Below are 19005 nucleotides of genomic sequence, written 5' to 3' on the forward strand. Positions count from 1 at the left end.
GGAGTTTAGAAGGATGAGGAGGGATCTTTTGAAATTTACAGAATACTGAAAGGCCTGGATAGAGTGGACGTGGGGAAGATATTTCCATTCGTAGGAGAGACTAGGACCCGAAGGCACAGCCTCAGAGTAAAGGAAGGCCTTTTAGAACAGAGATGAGGAGAAACTTCTTTAGCCAGAGAGTGGTGAATCTGTGGAATTCATTCAGAAGGCTGTGGAGGCCAGGTCATTGAGTGTATTTAAGACCGAGATAGATAGGTTCTTGATTGGTAAAGGGATCAAAGGTTACGGGGAGAAGGCGGGAGAATGGGGTTGAGAAACTTATCAGTCATGATTGAATGGCGGAGCAGACTCGATGGGCCGAATGGCCTAATTTCTGCTCCTATGTCTTATGGTCTTATGGTAATCTAGTACAGGGGCCACGATTTCAGAATAAGGGGTTTCTTATTTAAGATGGAGATGTGAAGGAATTAATCTTTGGAAAGAGCAGTGTAGACGAGGTCATCGAATATATTTGAGGCTAGGTTATACAGATTTTTGATCTACAAGGGAGTCAAGGGTTGTAGGGGGCAGGCAAGAAAGTGGACTTAAAGGGACAATCGGATTAGCCACGGACATATCAAATGGCAGAGCAGGCTGTAAGGGCTGAATGGCCTACTACTGCTCCTATAGTTTATGTTCTTATATTTGCTTGGGCCCTCAGCTCTGGAATATCCTCCCTATACCTCTCCACTTATCTCACTTTCCTCCTTTAGGCACTCATTGTAACTTATATCTTTGACCAAGCCTTTGGTCATTTGGCCTAACATCTCCTTATGTGACTCAATGTGATATTTTGTTTTAAATCTGCTTCTGCAAAGTGCCTTGGAACTTGGTGATTAATCCCAAGGGCAGAATTTTCTGGGTGACGTGCGGGGGTGGGCCCCACACTTCAGTGCATAAAATGACACTCGGTGACATCGGGAGAGTGTCCCAACGTCACCGTGCACCATCGGGATATTTTGCTGGGCGGGCGTGCGATTAAGTGTGACACGCGCCCGCCATTAATTAATGGGTTAGTTAAGGCCCTTAAATCAGCAATCGACGCCGATTTTCAGGCACCTGTGCGATCTTCGGCTCGGCGCATGGGGGCAATGGGCAGGCGGGTATGCGACTTTTTAATAAAACTCATCCACAGACAGGATGAGAGGGCTCAGTGGGGTTGTCAGTCTGGTCTATGAGTCTTTATTGCAGAAAGTTTTGTAAACTTGCCTGTGTGATCTGCAGCAGTTCAGAACGAAGTCCAGCAGCTTTCTCTGTCCTTTGAACCTTCAGCTTAGCATTCTGCAGTCAGTAATCTTTATAGGGCCTGCAGCTTTCCGGAGACCTCCCTTTATCCTGGGTATGGGTTCTGACATGTCCACTGGAGGCAGCTCCTCTGAGGAGGAAGGGAGGGCTAGAATAAGGAGGAGGCCAGGAGTGCACAGCCTCCAGGGGAGCCTCCTTTGGGAGGAGAGGCGTAGGCACAAGGGGCGCAGGGCCAAGAGGTAGCCCAAGGTGGAAGGGGCTGCAGAAGATGCTGACAGGGCATACAGGCAGAGAAGCAGCTACCTCAATATGACTGAGGTGCAGTGCCGAAGGAGGCTCTGACTGTCAAGGGAGACAGTCAACTACATCTGTCAGATGATTGGGCCTGAGGTCTCTGCTAACTGTGTGGGCAGACACCCCATGCCAGTGGCTCTGAAGGTCACAGTTGCCCTTGACTTCTATGCCTCTGGCTCCTTCCAGGGCTTGGTGAGTGATCTTTGCTGTGTCTCCCAATCAGCTGTACACACTTGTGTCAATCAGGTCGCAGAAGCTCTGTTCAGACGGGCATTGACTTTCATCCACTTCTGCTGCAACCAGGCAAGTCAGGCACAGTGAGCCAGAGGCTTTGTGGCCATTGCTGGCTTCCCCCACGTCCAGTGTGCTATAGACTGCACACATGTGGCCATCAAGGCTCCAGTGGGTGAGCCCGGTGCCTTTGTCAACAGGAAGGGCTTCCACTCCATGAACGTGCAGATAGTGTGTGATCACAGGATGCTGATTCTACAAGTCTGTGCAAGGTACCCAGGCAGCTCCCACGATGCCTACATCCTCAGACACTCCCAGGTGCCGAGGCTCATCTGCTCCAGCCCGGCTGGATGGATGGCTGCTGGGAGACAGGGCTATCCCCTCAGAAGGTGGCTCATGACGCCTCTCCGCCATCCAAGAACAGAAGCTGAGAAGCGTTACAATAGGAGCCGTGGCACCACAAGGGCTGTGGTGGAGAGAGCCATCAGTCTTCTCAAGATGCGCTTCCAATGCCTGGACCGCTCAGGGGGCGCATTCCAGTACCTCCCAGATCGTGTCTCAGTGATAGCGGTAGCATGCTGCGCTCTGCACAATCTTGCGCTGGAAAGGGGGGACGCAGTGGGCGATGAAGATGTTGACGCAGTGGCTGCGGTTGCACATGATGGGTCCAGCGTTGATTCAGGAGATGAGGAAGCACAGGGGAATGATGAGGGGCTGAACGCTGAGCCGGCACTACGCCAAGGAGGCAGGGACACCCAGGAGATTTTAATCCAATGAACCTTTAGCTAGCTCCACACAAATGGATCAGGAGGACCAGCCTTGCCTGATGCTTCCATACACAGCTCCTAAGCGCTACATCTGCCACTTAATCAGCTGCAACTAAGGGCTTTGTATATAAACCTCAAAGTCCGCTCAACATTCATGACATGTCTGTAAAACATACAAATGCAGCAAAAAGGAGCCACCCTCAGCCATGGTAACATCTGGATTTAATTTCACCCATGATATGGTCCAACAAAAAGCAAAACATTTTTACAACAGCAAGAAATAATAATTCCCTAATCTAGGGCCAACACAAAAACACCAGTGAGAAACCCGTGGTGTGCCTAAGGCGCCTTATGCTTACATTTATGGGTGCTACATCTTGGTGCCGCCCCATTACTCGGAGTGACTTCTGAGACAGCCTGCTGACTCTGCTGTCCTGGTGGCCTCGATGACCTTGGCGGACGTCCTCTGGCCCATGGAGCCTATGCTGGCCCCGTCTGGGAGGGAGTGGTCAGTTCCACTGCTGGCATCTCCCCAGTCGTTGCAGCCTCAATGGATGCAACGGTCACTGGCAGAGGGGCGGAGGAGCTGCTGCCCTCATCCACAGCGCCCTGCAAGGAGCCCGCAGAGACAACAGCTCTGGGAAATTGGTGCCCAGACCATCTCCCACATTGCCAATGACCAGCTGTGGCCACTGGCGCTGTGAGGGCTTGCAGGACCGAGCATATTCCCTGGTTCTCCTGGAAGCCCCTCTCCAGGAAAGTCGCCACTCTCTCCATGGAGGAAGCATGACACTCTGACATGAGGCTCATGGCATCACTCATGCTCCGCATGGACTCTTCCACCACCGACACCAAGCGAAGCATGGTGTCATCCAACACTCCCAGATGCTCCCGCACACCCGGCCGCATTTCCTGCAGCTGCTGCATCACGGATGACTCCAGAGGCACATCATCACGCCATAACTCAGCATGTGCCTGGTCCCCTGCAGTCCTCCAGCTGCTGGCGCCATCGGCACTCCCTTTCTCTGCCATCTCCTCCAACAATTGTGACGTGCCCTCTCCACTGTGCCCCGGGACACTAGCCGATGTTGCAATTCCCACCGATGTGCTAGTATCTGCGCTGGTGCCTGCCTGGCAGAAATGGTGTGACACAGGTGACAGTTCACGACCCTTAGGTGTGACAGGGGGCATCTGTAATGGAGCCTGATTGCCAGCCTCTGATGACGCTGAAAATAACAACTAGGACAGTGGATCAGTAGCATCCACACAGTGACACACTTCATCCCTTTCCCCCAGGCTCATTATGCGCTTAACCTTCTAGAACCTAAGGAGATGAACATTGGTGGGGTGGCAAATAGTCAGGAAAAGGCCAAAACATTACAAGCAGATAGAGACTGGCTGGTCAGATGGCCTAGGGAATGCCAAATGGAATGTTATGTGGATAAGTGTGAGGTGATGCACTTGGACAGGACAAACAAGGTACGGGAATACACGAGGAATGGTAGGACTGTGGAAAGCAAGGAGGATCAGAGGGACCTTGCTGGGCATGTCAACTGGCCCGTTAAGGTAGTGGGACAGGTATGTAAGGCGTTTAAGAAGGTAAATGCCATACTTGCCTTTATTAGCCGAGGAATAGAATGTAGCAACAGGGAGGTCATGTTGCAAGTACAGAAAACGCTGCCGAGGCCACAGCTATAGTTCTGCATGCAGTTGTGATCAGCGCTTCATGGGAGGGATGCGATTGGAATGGAGAGAGTGCAGAGGTCACTGACCAGGATGCATGCTGGGCTGGAGAGTTCGAGTTATGAGGACACATAGCATAGACTGGGGATATTTGCCATGGAGCACAGGAGATTGAGGGGTGACATTATTGAGCTTCATAACATTATGAGGGCCATAGATAGGGTCGACAGAAACCAACTTTCCCCTTGGCGGAGTGATGAGTAACCTGGTGGCATTTATTTAAGGTAAAGGGCATGATGTTGACAGGTGAGATGATGGGGAACTTTTGCACACGGTAATGTGGGACGCACTGGCTGAAAGGGTGGTGGACGCAGAAACCCTCCTAACATGTAATAAGTATTTGGATGTGCAGTTGCGATGCCATGGCATACAAAGCCATGGGGATAGTCATCAGAAATGGGATAAGGCGACTTTGGAAGGTGCTGGACACGCGCATCTTCGAAGGGCCGAGGGACCTTTGTCTATGACCCACACGTCTGACTCTATCAGTCTGTGAATGGCCTCCTTGGACACATTCTGCGTCCATCACTTTAAGAAACACACGGTCTTCGCTCCCATGGCAAGGAGGCACAACTAGGTGCGGCGCCGAGGGCAGCTGATGGCCCTTGCCCACGAGACCTTCAGGCTTCCCTCCACAATCTCATCAGCGTGAATAGGACATATGTTGGAGTTCTGAGTATGTACCGAGTTGCATCTCCTGCAGGTTGCCCCCAGACTAGTCATATGCGACTAAAACCAACATATGGTGCGGGGGAGAGCCCATCTCCTCATGAACCAACTGAGGCTGATGTAAGCATGGGCACTATCTGCTTGCCCACCCAGCGTACAAAAAATGCCCAACATGATTCAATGCAGTCAAGACAGTAAGACTTGGGGGCGGGGGGGCCCTCAAAGGCTAAGGCTACATTCTGGGTTAAATGCCCAACACCAACATGGTACTCACCCTGCCAGTGTGCAACAAATTGTTGAAGTGCTTATGGCACTGGATCCAGGTGCGCTGCACCATGTCGTGGGAGCTCACCACCTCCGCACGCTTCATTACATTGTCGGGGGGGGGGGGGGGGCCTCCTCCTCCCATCCTGGGGAACCAGCACCTCCCGCCATGCTGCCACCTCTTCGACAAGGACAGCAAGGCAATCATCAGAAAAGCGAGGGGCACATTGGCCCCCTGTTGGCCTACCCTGCAGCCTGCCCTGCTCCTGGGGCAGACCCTGCAGCCTGCCCTGCTCCTGGAGCAGACCCTGCAGCCTGCCCTCCTCCTCTGCCCTTCCCTCAACACTGACCTGCTGAGCAGACCCCGTGTGGTAGGGCCTGCAGCTGGCCATAGCGAACAGCCTACAGGAGGCTGCCAGGCCTTCTTTTAAACAGACTGCCAGGTCGCCATTGGACCTGGCGGTCTGTACACGCCCGCCGCAAAATTCACACTCCCGCTCTCCACAGGTGTCGAAAATGTGCTGGGCGGGCCTTAATTGGCCCTCCTGTGCAAAATGGTGGCGTGGCCCCGATCGCGGGCGGCGAACAGGTCCACACCTGCCCACATCAGCACCTGCTCCGCCCGCCCACCAAACAGAACATTTTGGCCCAAGAATCAGTCTAGTGAACTTTATCTGTACTGCTTCCAATGCAAGTAAATCCTTTGTCACAGACACTTTAAAAGGTGTTTGCCCAAAATCACTGTAAACAATGTATTTGTACATGAGTTCGTGTACTTCACCCTTGGAGTGATTGAGTCAATTTAAAATAATCCACAGCCTTCTTTACTTAAAAAGTAAAATTGGTTTATTTCATTCTAATGCTCTGGAAGTTACGTTAAAAATGCTGCATTGATATAAGTTTTTGTTGTTAAATGAATTTTTTATTCATATCAAAAGAGGAACTAAAAAGATAGATTGTTATTGTTACATTTTAATACTAGTTGTTAAATCTGGGAAGCTATTTATGAACAAAAAGTCGGCAAATATTTCAACAAGCAAACAAAAGTAAACAAGTATAGTTATCTGTGTTCTTAAAACATAGACAAGGGATGGAGAGAGGAGGGGTTGTTTTGTGTGGCAAGGTGGAATTTGGGAAGTAAGAAAACCATTAATTCTAATATTATACAATAGTATGTAAATGGAGAGTAGGTTGGAAGTCAAAAAAGCTTATGTTAGTTTAAAATTCTGTTTCAAAACTATTGTTCAAAATCACTTATCCAAACATTATATTGAAATTCAATGGTTAACCAAACCTGTTGGACCTCTTAGCATGTTCCACTATTTAATATGATCATTTAGTTATCTTGCAACACAGAAAAAGGCCATTTAGCCCATCATGTCTGAGCTATTTGGGAAGAGCTATTTGAAAGAGCTATACAATTAGTCCAACTCAACCTGCTCTTTCACCATAGCTCTGCAAATGTTTTGCCTTTAAGTATTTATTGAACTCCCTTTTGACAGCTGCTACTGAACCTGTTTCCGCCACCCTCTCAGGCAGAGCATTCTAGATCATATCAACTCACTGCGTTAAAAAATATCCTCCTCATCTCCCCACTTCTTCTTTTACCAATTATCTTCAATCTGTGTCCTCCAGGAGTCAAAATAATTTTTCTTTTCAAGGGCTCTTCCTGAGGTTTTATTGAAGGCTAGCTTCTGAGTTTCAGGAGCAATTTTTCAGTTTACGGGGGCTGCTTTTGAGGAGTTCAGATAATATTCTTCTGTAATTCCTTGGTATTGTCTCCCAACTTTCGATTCTAAATGCAATTCCCAATTTGCAACAATAAACTAAGATCAGATTTATCTCAAATTCTGACCATTTGGTACAATGAAACAGAAATCGCAAGGCTACAAAGAGCATGGGTGTAAATCTACAGAAAACATTTAACATAAGGAATGAGATTCAATGTTGTAATCTAATCAAGAATTTCAACTGTAAGCTAATTGAGCTTCACTGACAACTTAGATGAGTGGTTCCTCACTCTGCAAAGTAAATAACATTCTTACAACTCAATTCTGCTTTATGACACTTTGTTAGAAATATCAGTTCAAAGTACCAAGTTATTGCACAAAATGTAAGAAAACAGAACCACAAGGTAATGCTCTACCACTTCTCCAATGGGGTGGGAGGAGAGACACACACACACACAGAGACTGGGCTGCTGCCCACTAGTGCTGGCCATTCCCAAGTTGCAAACCCGCCTCAGTTGAAGCCCAGCCCAGACACAGTTACAGGCGGATACCCTAGGGCTCAGAGCCAGAGCCTAGTGAGCCTCCGCCAAGAGGAGAAAAGCTCAGGGCAGAAGGGTGTGGAGAACTCATTGGCTCCTCCCTGACAGGTAGCAGGCCCAGTGGCTGGTACCTGCTCAGGCCAAAGGCAAGGCCAGCTCCTCCAGAGTCAGTCTCCTGTTACCTGTCAGACACATCCACCAGCTACAGCACAGCGTGCGAGGGACACTAGGCCAAGTGTGTCGAGGCCAGAGCCCTCACCTACCTGATCACCAATGAGATCCTGGACCTGGCTGGCAACGCAGCGCGGGACAACAAGAAGACCCGCTTCAACCCTGTCACCCGTAGTTCGCCACCCATGACAACAAGGAGTTCAAAAGCTGCTGGAAGGACTCAGCATAGTCCAGGGCAGGGCCCAACATCCAGGCCATGTTGCTGCCCAAGAAAACTGGACACCCCAGCAAGATAAGAGGGCAAGATCAGGAAAAAGAACAGTGGGAAGGGTGGGGGGACCTGTGACTGGAGGAGCTGAAACAGCTACATGGTCGAGACAGAATCTGTGATTGGAGGAGCAGCTCCTTACAGATTCTGTCTCCTGTGCTCACTGATCCTTGAATCAAAATATATGGGGCTAACCTTCTTTGAATCTTTCGCCCCCACCATTAAGCTTTCAGCTATTTTGTGAGGTTTCCAGGGTGAATTCGTCTTGAGTCTGTGTATTTTGAGCCCTGGAGTCCACTGGTTACAACAGTTTCTCCTTATTTATTCTAATTGAGGATTTCTGTAAACGATAAACATAAGTCTCAACCAGCTAGTGGGCAACCCTCCAGTTCAGCCTTTCAGATTTTGATTCCTATTTCTGTACAGACAAAAGAAGCTAGGATTGTTCACCTTATAACAAAAGATTAAGGAGATATTTAATAGAGATATTTGTATTTATGAAGGAATTTGACAGAATAGATACAAAGAAAATGTTTCCATTTGCAGGAGATTCAATAATCAGAGGACACAGATTTAAGGTCATTGGTTTAAGATCCAGAGGCAAGATTTTTGTTAAAGGGCAGGATGTTGAGTTCGGCGAGTGGGGGGCGGGGCCCGCTTGCCAACGCGTAAAATGACGAGGGATGACATCGGGCAGAACTCCCGACATCACCCCGCATCATTCCAATTTTCAGGTCGGTGGGGACGAAGCCGAATCAGCTGTGCACCTACCGACCTGTCAATGGCCTATAGAGGCCATTGAAAAACTAATTGAAGTCGCTAAAGGACCTGCCCGTCCAACCTTAAGGTTGGCAGGCAGGCCTGGGAGCCCTGGTGGGCTTTAGAAAATGCATGAAACCTCATCCACGGGCGAGATGAGGTTTCATGTAGGTTTTTAAAAATTTAATAAAAGCTTAATGTCACATGAGGGAACATGTCAGGGAAATTTAATTTTTCTATATTTCACATTTTTGAATTTGGCGCTGATCTCCCTGAGGCAGCACTTAGCCTCAGGGAGATGAGCGCTCTCTTTCATGCGCATGCGCAAAGGAGCACACTCCCGACTGAGGGAATCCCACCCCCCCCACCCCCCCCCCCCCACCGCCTGCACAGGGAGCACATAGCACTTCCTGCCAGACGTCATGCTGGGCAGACCTTAATTGGCCCGCCCACGTAAAATGGCGGCACGCCCCCGATCAGGGGGGCCTATTGGAGGTGCGCCCACTCCTGAACGTCCCCCCTGGCGAGAGGGAAAATTCTTCCCCAAGATCCAGCATGCTCAGCCGGAAGTTGTGGAAGCAGATTCAATAATCACTTTCAAAAGAGAATTGGGGAAATAATTAGAAATAAAAAATGTGCAAGATACAGAGAAAGAGCAGGGGAATGGGACTAACTGGATAGCTCTTTCATGGAGCTGGAGACAGGGCCTCGGCCCCTCACTTGGAAGGAAGTCCTGCCTCAGCGAGTGAGGGCCAATCTGATTGGCGGGCAGTCTGTAGTCTCAACAGCACCAGTGGCAGCAGTGGCCAGGACTAGGACCACACGCAGACCCCAGATTCTAAGTCCCGAAATCCAGGACCAGGTAAGTGTAGAGGGCCTGATGGTGGGAAGGGGAGGTGGGGCCTGGGAAGAGTGGGCAAAAGGTGTTGAAGGTCTTGATGGAGAGGTCGGGGGAGGGGCGGGAGAGAGAACCCATGGGAGGCAGACCTTGTGGGGGGTGGGGACAACACCAGATGTAAGGCTTGATGGAGGTGCACCCCAACACACTTCTGTCCAAAGCCCGAGCAGGGGAACTGCTGTGCTCACCTCCCTGCCTGTCCCATCAACCTCAAAATTGCAGCTAATAATGGCCACTTAAGGGCCTGAATTGGGGTGAGGGCAAGCAGGCCGTCCTAGGCCTTGCCTGTCATATGTAAATTTGCAGACAGGTCAGGGATGGGCAGGAGTGCGGCAGGAAGGCCACACAGGGTAAAAAATTTTTAGCTCAGCGGGTGGGCATGCGCCCGACCCGACCCAGCATAAAATTACGCGTGATGACATCGGGCGTGCATCCCAACGATATTTTGGTCAGTGGCTGCCCGCCAACAACTAAAAGGCCTATTAAGGCCATCAGCAAGTTTATTAAAAGAAAGTATTCGCTACCCATCCAACCTTACGGTTAGCAGGCAGGCGAAAAGCCCAAGTGGCCTTTGCACTTTTTTGGAAACCTCATCCAATAGCTAATAAAAATCAAATAAAAACTATATTTTTTCATCACTAACATGTCCCTGCTCACGTGGCAGAGTCACATGAGCAGGGATATGTTTCATTACATTTTTATTCTTTTAATAATATTTTCTCATATATCTTCATCTCCCAGAGGCAGCTCTCTGCCCGGACAGGCAGCACTCAGTGTTGCCACTGTGTATTGCGCTGGGCAGGCCTTAATTGGCCCACCAGCAAGAAATTGCCTTCCCGACCGTTCCCCGCCCGCCCCCACCAAGCCTGCATGCCAAGGGCAAAATTCTGCCCAAGGACATCTTCGGGGCAAACCCGGGGCTGACGGGGAGCCATAAAAATTCTGCCCGATGTTGTTGACCAGTCCTCAGAATGTTATTTTTTCATTTGCTGTAACATTGATCATTAAAATAATTAATTTAATCCAAATCATTTTTAAACCAGGAGTGTGTCAGCAAAGAAGAATTTTAGATTTTAATTATTAATATGTTAACAACCGCTACCATCTAGAAGGACAAGGGCAGCAGATAGATGGGAACACCACTACCTGGAAGTTGCCCTCCAAGCCGCTCACCACCCTGACTTGGAAATACGACTGCCACTTCGGCTAATCACCATCATCATAGAATCTTACAGCACAGGAGACAATCAATCGGCCCATCAAGTCTGTGCCAGCATCTTTGAAAGAGCAATCCAATTAGCCCACTCCTCCCTGTTCTTTCCCCATAGCCACGCATATTTTCCCTTGTAAGGATTTAGCCAATTCCCTTTTAAAATTACAATTGAATCTGTTTCCAGGCAGCACATTGCCGATTACAACAACTTGCTGTGTAAAAAAAAGTCTCATCTCTCCCTCTGGTTCATTTGCCAATCACTATCAACATCCTGGGAACATAGAAACATGGAAAAAAGGAGCAGAGGTAGGCCATTCGGCCCTTCGAGCCTCCTCCGCCATTCATCATGATCATGGCTAATCATCCAACTCAATAGCCTGTTCCGGCTTCCTCCCCATATCCCTTGATCCCTTTCGCCCCAAGAGCTATATCTAACTCCTTCTTGAAAACATACGGGGCTGAATTTTGCCGTCAGCGAGCAGGGGGCGTGGCCCACTCGCCGACGCGTAAAATGACACGGGATGACATCGGGGGGAACCCCCGACATCATCCTGCCCCATTTAAATCTTCAGGAAGGTGGGCCCACAGCAAAATCAGCTGCAGGCCAGCCAACCTGTCAATGACCAATTGAGGCCATTGACAGGATCATTGAAACAATTAAAGGACCGGCCCGTCCAACCTTAAGGCTGGCGGGTCAGCCAGGAGCCCCGGCGGGCAATAGAAAAAACAGGAAACCTCATCTACCCACGGGATGAGGTTTCACGTAGAGATTTAATAAGTTTAATAAAGTTTTAGTGTAATTTATGAACATGCCATGGGACATGTTAAGGATTTTTTTTTTCTATTTTTAATGTTTTTAAAACTGTTCGCGATCTCCCTGAGATAGCACTTAGCCTCAGGGAGATGTGCGCATGCATGATAGAGCGCACTCTCGCTTTTGGGGAATCACTCCCCCCGCCCACACAGGAATCGCATAGCAGGCCTTAATTGGCCGCCCACTTAAAATGGCGGTGGGGCCCGCTTCTCCGGCGGGGATTGGCTCCCTGCCCGTCAGAGATTGGGTCTGGTGCCTAGCAGGCAGAAAATCCTGCCCACAATGTTCTGGCCTCAACTACTTTCTGTGGTAGCGAATTCCACAGGCTCACCACTCTCTGGGTGAAGAAATTTCTCCTCATCTCAGTCCTAAATGGTCTACCCCGTATCCTCAGACTGTGACCCCTGGTTCTGGACTCCCCCACCACTGAGAACATCCTTCCTGCATCTACCCTGTCTAGTCCTGTTAGAATTTTATAGGTTTCTATGAGATCCCCCCTCATTCTTCTGAACTCCAGCAAATATAATCCTAATCGACTCAATCTCTCCTCATATGTCAGTCCCACCATCCCAGGAATCAGTCTGGTAAAACTTCGCTGCACTCCCTCTATAGCAAGAACATCCTTCCTCAGATAAGGAGACCAAAACTGCACACAATATTCCAGGTGTGGTCTCACCAAGGCCCTGTATAATTGCAGCAAGACATCCCTGCTCCTGTACTCGAATCCTCTGACTATGAAGGCCAACACACCATTTGCCTTCTTTACCGCCTGCTGCACCTGCATGCTTACCTTTAGCGACTGGTGTACGAGGACACTCAGATCTCGTGGCACATTCCCCTCTCCCCTCTCTCAATTTATAGCCATTCAGATAATAATCTGCCTTCCTGTTTTTGTTACCAAAGTGGATAACCTCACATTTATCCACATCATGCTGCACCTGCCATGCATTTGCCCTCTCACTCAGCTTGTCCAAATCACACTGAAGCATCTCTGCATCCTTCTCATAGCTCACCCTCCCACCCAGCTTTATGTCATCTGCAAATTTGGAGATATTACACTTAGTTCCCTCATCTAAATCATTAATATATATTGTGAATAGCTGGGCTCCCAGCACCGATCCCTGCGGTACACCACTAGTCACTGCCTGCCACTTGGAAAAAGATCCGTTTATTCCTACTCTTTGTTTCCTGTCTGCCAACCAGTTTTCTATCCATCTCAATACACTACCCCCAATCCCATGCGCTTTAATTTTACCCGCTAATCTCTTATGTGGGACTTTGTCGAAAGCCTTCTTAAAGTCCAAATAAACCGCACCCACTGGCTCCCCATCATCAACTCTACTAGTTACATCCTTGATTTCCCTTTCATAAATCCATGCTGACTCTGTCCGATTCTGTCACTGTTTTCCAAGTGCTCAGCTATTAAATCTTTTATAATGGACTCTAGAATTTTCCCCACTACCGACTGACTGGTCTATAATTCCCTGTTTTCTCTCTACCTCCCTTTTTAAATAGTGGGGTTACATTAGCTACCCTCTAATCTGCAGGAACTGTTCCAGAATTTATAGAATCTCGGAAGATGACCATCAATGCATCCACTATTTCTAGGGCCACTTCCTTAAGTACTCTGGGATATAGATTATCAGACCTTGGGGATTCATCAGCCTTCAATCCCATCAATTTCCTCAACACCAATTTCCCTATTAATACTGATTTCTTTCAGTTCCTCCCTCTCACTAAACCCTGTGTTCCCCAACAATTTCTGGTATGTTATTTGTGTCCTCCTTTGACAAGACAGAACCAAAGTATGTATTTAGTTGGTCAGCCATTTCTTTGTTCCCCATTATAAATTCCCCTGTTTCTGACTGTAAGGGGCCTGCATTTGTCTTCACCAATCTTTTTCTCTTCACATGCCTATAGAAACTTTTACAGTCAGTTTTTATGTTCCCCGTAAGCTTTCTCTCGTCCTCTTTTTTCATTGACCAGAAACTAAACTGGACTAGCCATATAAATACTGTGACTACAAGAGCAGGTCAGAGGCTAGGAATCCTGCAGTGCATAACTCACCTCCTGACTCCCCAAAGCCTGTCCACCATATACAAAGTACAAGTCAGGAGTGTGATGGAATACTCTCGACTTGTCTGGATGAGTGCAGCTCCAGCAACACTCAAGAAGCTTGACATCATCCAGGGTAAAGCAACCCGCTTGATTGGCACCCATCCACAAACATTCACTCCCCCCACCACTGACGAGCAGCGGCTGCAGTGTGTACCATCTACAAGATGCACTATAGAAACTCACCAAGGCTCCTTAGGCAGCACCTTCCAAACCCACAACCACTACCATCTAGAAGGACAAGGGCAGCAGATACATGGGAATACCACCAACTAGAAGTTCCCCTCCAAGCCACACACCATCCTGACTTGGAAATATATCGCCGTTCCTTCACTGTCACTGGGTCAAAATCCTGGAACTTCCTTCCTAACAGCACCACAGGTGTACCTACACCACGGGGACTGCAGCGGTTCAAGAAGGCAGCTCACCACCACATTCTCAAGGACAATTAGGGATGGGCAATAAATGCTGGTCTAGCCACCGACGCCCACATTCCATGGATTAATTTTTAAAATCCCATAAATCTGTGTCCCCTGGTTACCGAACCTCTTGTCACCGGAAACAATTTATCTTTATTTAATCTGTCAAAGTGCCCATCCAGTCATCACTTTGAGCACCTCAGTTAAATCTCCACTTAACTTCCCCAACTGTGAAGAGTACTTCTCTCAGCCTTCAGCTTCTCTAAGTCTCTGCACATAACCAAATTCCACATCCTTGGTGCCATTCTTATAAATCTCTTCTGCACGCTCTCCAAGCCTTGACATCCTTCCAAATGTTTGGTGCCCGGATATAATACTCAAAGAAGTTGGTATTGAAATAACAGATGCATCAACCAAAGATGAAAAAAAATCTCCATTTACCAACCTGACCAAAGTCCAGAGTGACATTGACTTGATTGTAGTGTAGCCCATGTGAAAGAGGTGGGCTTTGCCACCAGCGCTCAGTACCATCGATGGCATTGGTGATTGCATGAGCTTTGTACGCATCATCAGACAAACAGTGATCACAGAATTGCCCCTAAAATAAAATGAAATGAAGGATTAATATAAAGGTTAAAATTAAGACCAACGTTTAATTCTGAAATGCTTTTATAGATAGCTGTACACAATTTCAAGAAACAACTCTGTTCTCATCATTAGCAAGTGGAAATAATTTAAGCCCAAGTACTTGAAGTATTGTAATTAAGATCATAATCAAGAGTGGGACAAGAGGCTTTTTTTCCTTTTTTCACAGCTTTGCACTGTTCTTTGTGAGACTATCTCATTCCTCCTCATATCTTTTTTTCTTCTTTTACATTGATCTCAATTGCATTATTACCACTTATAGAAGGTGGACATTTGACATGTCATGTCTGTGTCCTTTAGGGAAGGGAATCTGCTGGCCTACATGTGATTCCAGACCCAGCAGATGTGTGTAACCTGTTCCAGTTTAAAGCTTGCCTGAGAACCAAGAAACCTACAAGAAACTTTACAACCTGCTGTGAGCCATTCGCTTTACAGGACCCTCGGTCTAACTTTAAATCATCTAATCCATTCAAAAGTCCACAGGTCTGCAATGAGGGAGACCAGAGATCGTAAATCAGAGACTGAGATAACTGTAATCCGTAAAACTGTATGACCTTTATCTGTACCCAATCTTTGTGGGTGTGTGTGTGAGACTGAGTGCATGTGATGTTGTGTTTAAATGGGATAAGTGTATGAGAATAAATAATATACTTTATTTTTAAATTCATAAAAGCCTGCTGCTGAATTATTCAATCGGGATACAGATTCCAAGGTAAGAAAACACACATCTCTTTCCGTACAAAACATGCTGATCGTGAGCTGTAAGAGAACGCATGAGTTCTGCCTGTGAAAAAAGGTTTATCTTTAAAAAATTAAACTATTTACATGACAGCAAAAGGAAATAACATTATGCCTGAATTAATGATTACACAAAACAATCAATTTAAGAGTCCCTGAAATGTATCAGCAGTTTGCTTATCCGTCCAGATTTGGTTATGGTGGTCTTTGCTGAAGGCAGCTGTAATTTCTCAGAATGCTGGTTAGGGGTGCTTTGTGTTGTATCTTAGACCCTGTTCTGTTCGCAATAGGGTTACTCTGTGTTTCTGGTAGTGGTATTGTTCTGATTTAGCATCTGTTTTGTTGCACTGTTATGGCATTTGATGATCATATTTAATACGACCTTGGTTCTGGACATATGCTGACGATTTCTGCTGGATTTCAGATGCCATCTGTTGGATGTTGTACTCAAACCTTCTGTCCATTGTTCAGGTTTAGTCATTCTTCACCCACATGGGCATCTTTCTTCTTCCCCTGTTTTTCAATCAATGCATCTTGCAGTCCTGGGAGTATCAACAAGTGATGACTGGGGAGGGTTGTCCACACTTGTCTGTTGAATAATAGTTCTGCATTGTTTCTGCAGTAGGATAAAGTGTGCACGTTTGGAATGGGTATACAAATTTGGTGCAAATTGGGCTACTCAGCCTGTTAGCTGGTGACCTGCATTGCAGAGTTAGATGGTCTTCTCCCAATGATGCTTTGTGGTCTTTGGTCTTTGTCCTGATGATACTGTGGATGGTGACCAAGGACAGGTCCCTGCATGCCAGTAGGCCTGTGAAGGCTGGATCCATGGTGTCCACGATATAAAACAGCTGGGGCGACCAGGGTGAGTTTTTGTATGGACACTTGTGTGTAATGGATCCTAGGAATGGAATCTCCAAGCCATTGTATGTGAGTTTGGCATTGGTTGGTTGAACCATCACTTGCCACTTCTGAAAAGGGGAAGGATGTTTGCACCTGCACCAGTATCCAGTTGTGCATATGGGTTATGCTGATCTGCATCTGTGGACATATAATCTGGGCAGTGGCAAAGGCTTCTGTTGGTACCACTGTGCCAATACATTCTTTGATGTTCATTGTGCTGGATGTCTGCTCACTTTATGTATCAAAGCTCTGGTCATCATCAGACCATTTTGCTTGGTGAGACATTTCATGGATTTTGTCTTGACGCAGTTTGGTGCGCACTCTTGGTTGTTTGGAATGCTGCACCTGTCTGGCCTCTGTTTGTAGCTTCTTGTGATGTCAAACCACTTGTTTTGGGCTTTGCTTCCAATTGGTGCTCCCAATGTCCCCTGGTGCCACATGCCTTGCATACAGCATTAAAAACTGGACAACTTCTGGATGCATGGAGGAGACTGCACCCCCTCACTCGCTCACTAAGCTTGCCTGTATTGTCTATACCATGCCAATGGTGGGTGAATTACGCATGGCCTGTAGACTCTGTCTACCCACTAGTATGGCTTTGTACTTGCATCCACTTTGCAGTAGTGCTTCTACGGTGTAACCTTTGGGTTGATCCAAGAATATTTCTATCAGGGCAGATGCTGTCACAAGCTTGATTATTCTGTCGGCTAGCTCTGCTTAAACTTTGCAGCAGGTAGACTTATACCGAGTAAGCTGTTGCAAATTTGAACAATCTTATTGGGACCTGGTACCTGCTGCATGAAGTGAGGAGCGATCCCAGGATGAAGATGAGTTTGTGATAGTTGTTGCACTTTCACAGCAGCTCTTTTCTTCTGCTGCATGTAAAGGATTGAGGCTTGGGTACAAACATACAAATTAGAAGCAGGAGTAGGCCAATCGGCCCCTTGTGCCTGTTTCTCTTGTCCTTCTAGGCGGTAGAAGCCATGGGTTTGGAAGACAAGTAGAAATCAGCAACTGCCTCCCCCAAAATGCTGTTGAGGGTGGGGATCAACTGAAAATTTCAAATTGAGATTGAGAGACTTTCTTTTAAGTAAGGGTTTTAAGCATTATGAAACCAAGGTAGGTCAAAGGAGATAAGAAACAGATCAGCCATGATCTAATCGAGTAGTGGAATGAATCCCAGGGACCATGTGGCCTATCCTGTTTCTATGTTCCTGAATGTTCTTCCCATTTATTATATTCCTAATCAAACCTCCACATTTCAATCACAACATTGCACAAATGTCATCAAAAATTACCTGTTCTCAACTGGACAACTGCTATCCAACAATGTAATTGGTATGTACCATTATAATATTTTTTAAAAATACTGCAGAAGCTGGAAATCTGAAATAAAAACAGAAAATGCTGGAAAAACTCAGCAGGTCTGGCAGCATCTGTGGAGAGAGAAACAAGGTTAATGGTTTGAGTCCATATGACTTCTTCAGAGGTCAGACATGTGCCATCATTGTCTGACTAATGTCCATTACAAAGAATACTCAAGCCAAAAGTTTCACCTTATATAAAAAAGAAAAATCTCAACACAACAGTAAACATCTGTCCTCCACAATGAGGTGAGCAGACACCAAATGAAAATGCTCATTCTCACCACATTCCCAAACATAATAAAACTCACAGTACATGCTAATTACCTCTAGACTAAGTTCCTTTTCTTGTGGATGAGTTCCCTGCCTAGTCAATCACTGCATTACATAAAACATCACAACATTTAAACAAGTTCACTTTAAAATGTATCTAATTAGACTTCTCATTTCAAAACACATTGCCAGAATTTAATTTAAATAAGATTTTACACAACATGCCCAGGGCAATCTCTGCTACAAATACCATTCTACTGATAAAAAGCCTTAATTAAAATAACACTTCTGTAGACCTACATAGATTCAAAAATAATATAAAATTACATGCAGAATGGATGAGGCCATTCGATCCAACAGGTTTATGCAGGCGTTTGTGCTCCACATGAACCTCTTCCCACTCTATTTATCCCATCACCTCCTATCAGCGTATCCTTCTATTCCATTCTTCCTCGTGCGCTTATGCAGTTTCCCCTTAGATGCATCTCTGCTGTTCGCCTCAACCACTCCCTGTGATAGCGAGTTCCACATTCTCACCACTCTCTGGTAAAGAACATTATCCTGAATTCCCTATTGGATTTACTAGTGACTATCTTACATGGTTCACTCTTGGTAGTAAAGCAGTTTTTCATCATTTCAGATAGTTTGTGGTGTCCATGAAACATCCAGGTTTCAACCCAAATTATTGCCTAAAGGTGTTTTAACACTAGGCGTTATCAGTGAGAGACCACAGCCATGCATACGCTGAAAGCCAATGCTCAGGCATGCAACAGAAGGAACATTCGTGCATCTGAATACTCGTGTTCACAAGTGCTCACCTTAACAAGTTTCGACTACAAAGCCTGAACACAAGAAATAAATATTTCTTCAGCATGTTAAATCATCCTCAGGGTATCCTAAAGTA

The 19005-nt window shown here is 46.8% G+C and overlaps 1 protein-coding gene across 4 annotated transcripts in view; it reads right to left on the reverse strand.

Annotated features, from left to right (window-relative positions):
• The window catches only part of lama3 (laminin, alpha 3), a 500534-nt gene that overhangs the window by 472256 nt on the left and 9273 nt on the right, over nucleotides 1–19005 (reverse strand). For all 4 annotated transcript variants that reach the window (XM_078541180.1, XM_078541178.1, XM_078541182.1 and 1 more), the window contains exon 2: nucleotides 14624–14776. In XM_078541180.1, coding sequence (XP_078397306.1) covers nucleotides 14624–14776 — 153 coding nt within the window. The remainder of the gene's footprint in view (nucleotides 1–14623; nucleotides 14777–19005) is intronic.

This window comes from Cetorhinus maximus, chromosome 4 (assembly GCF_964194155.1).
Source record: "Cetorhinus maximus chromosome 4, sCetMax3.hap1.1, whole genome shotgun sequence".
Lineage (NCBI taxonomy): Eukaryota > Metazoa > Chordata > Chondrichthyes > Lamniformes > Cetorhinidae > Cetorhinus > Cetorhinus maximus.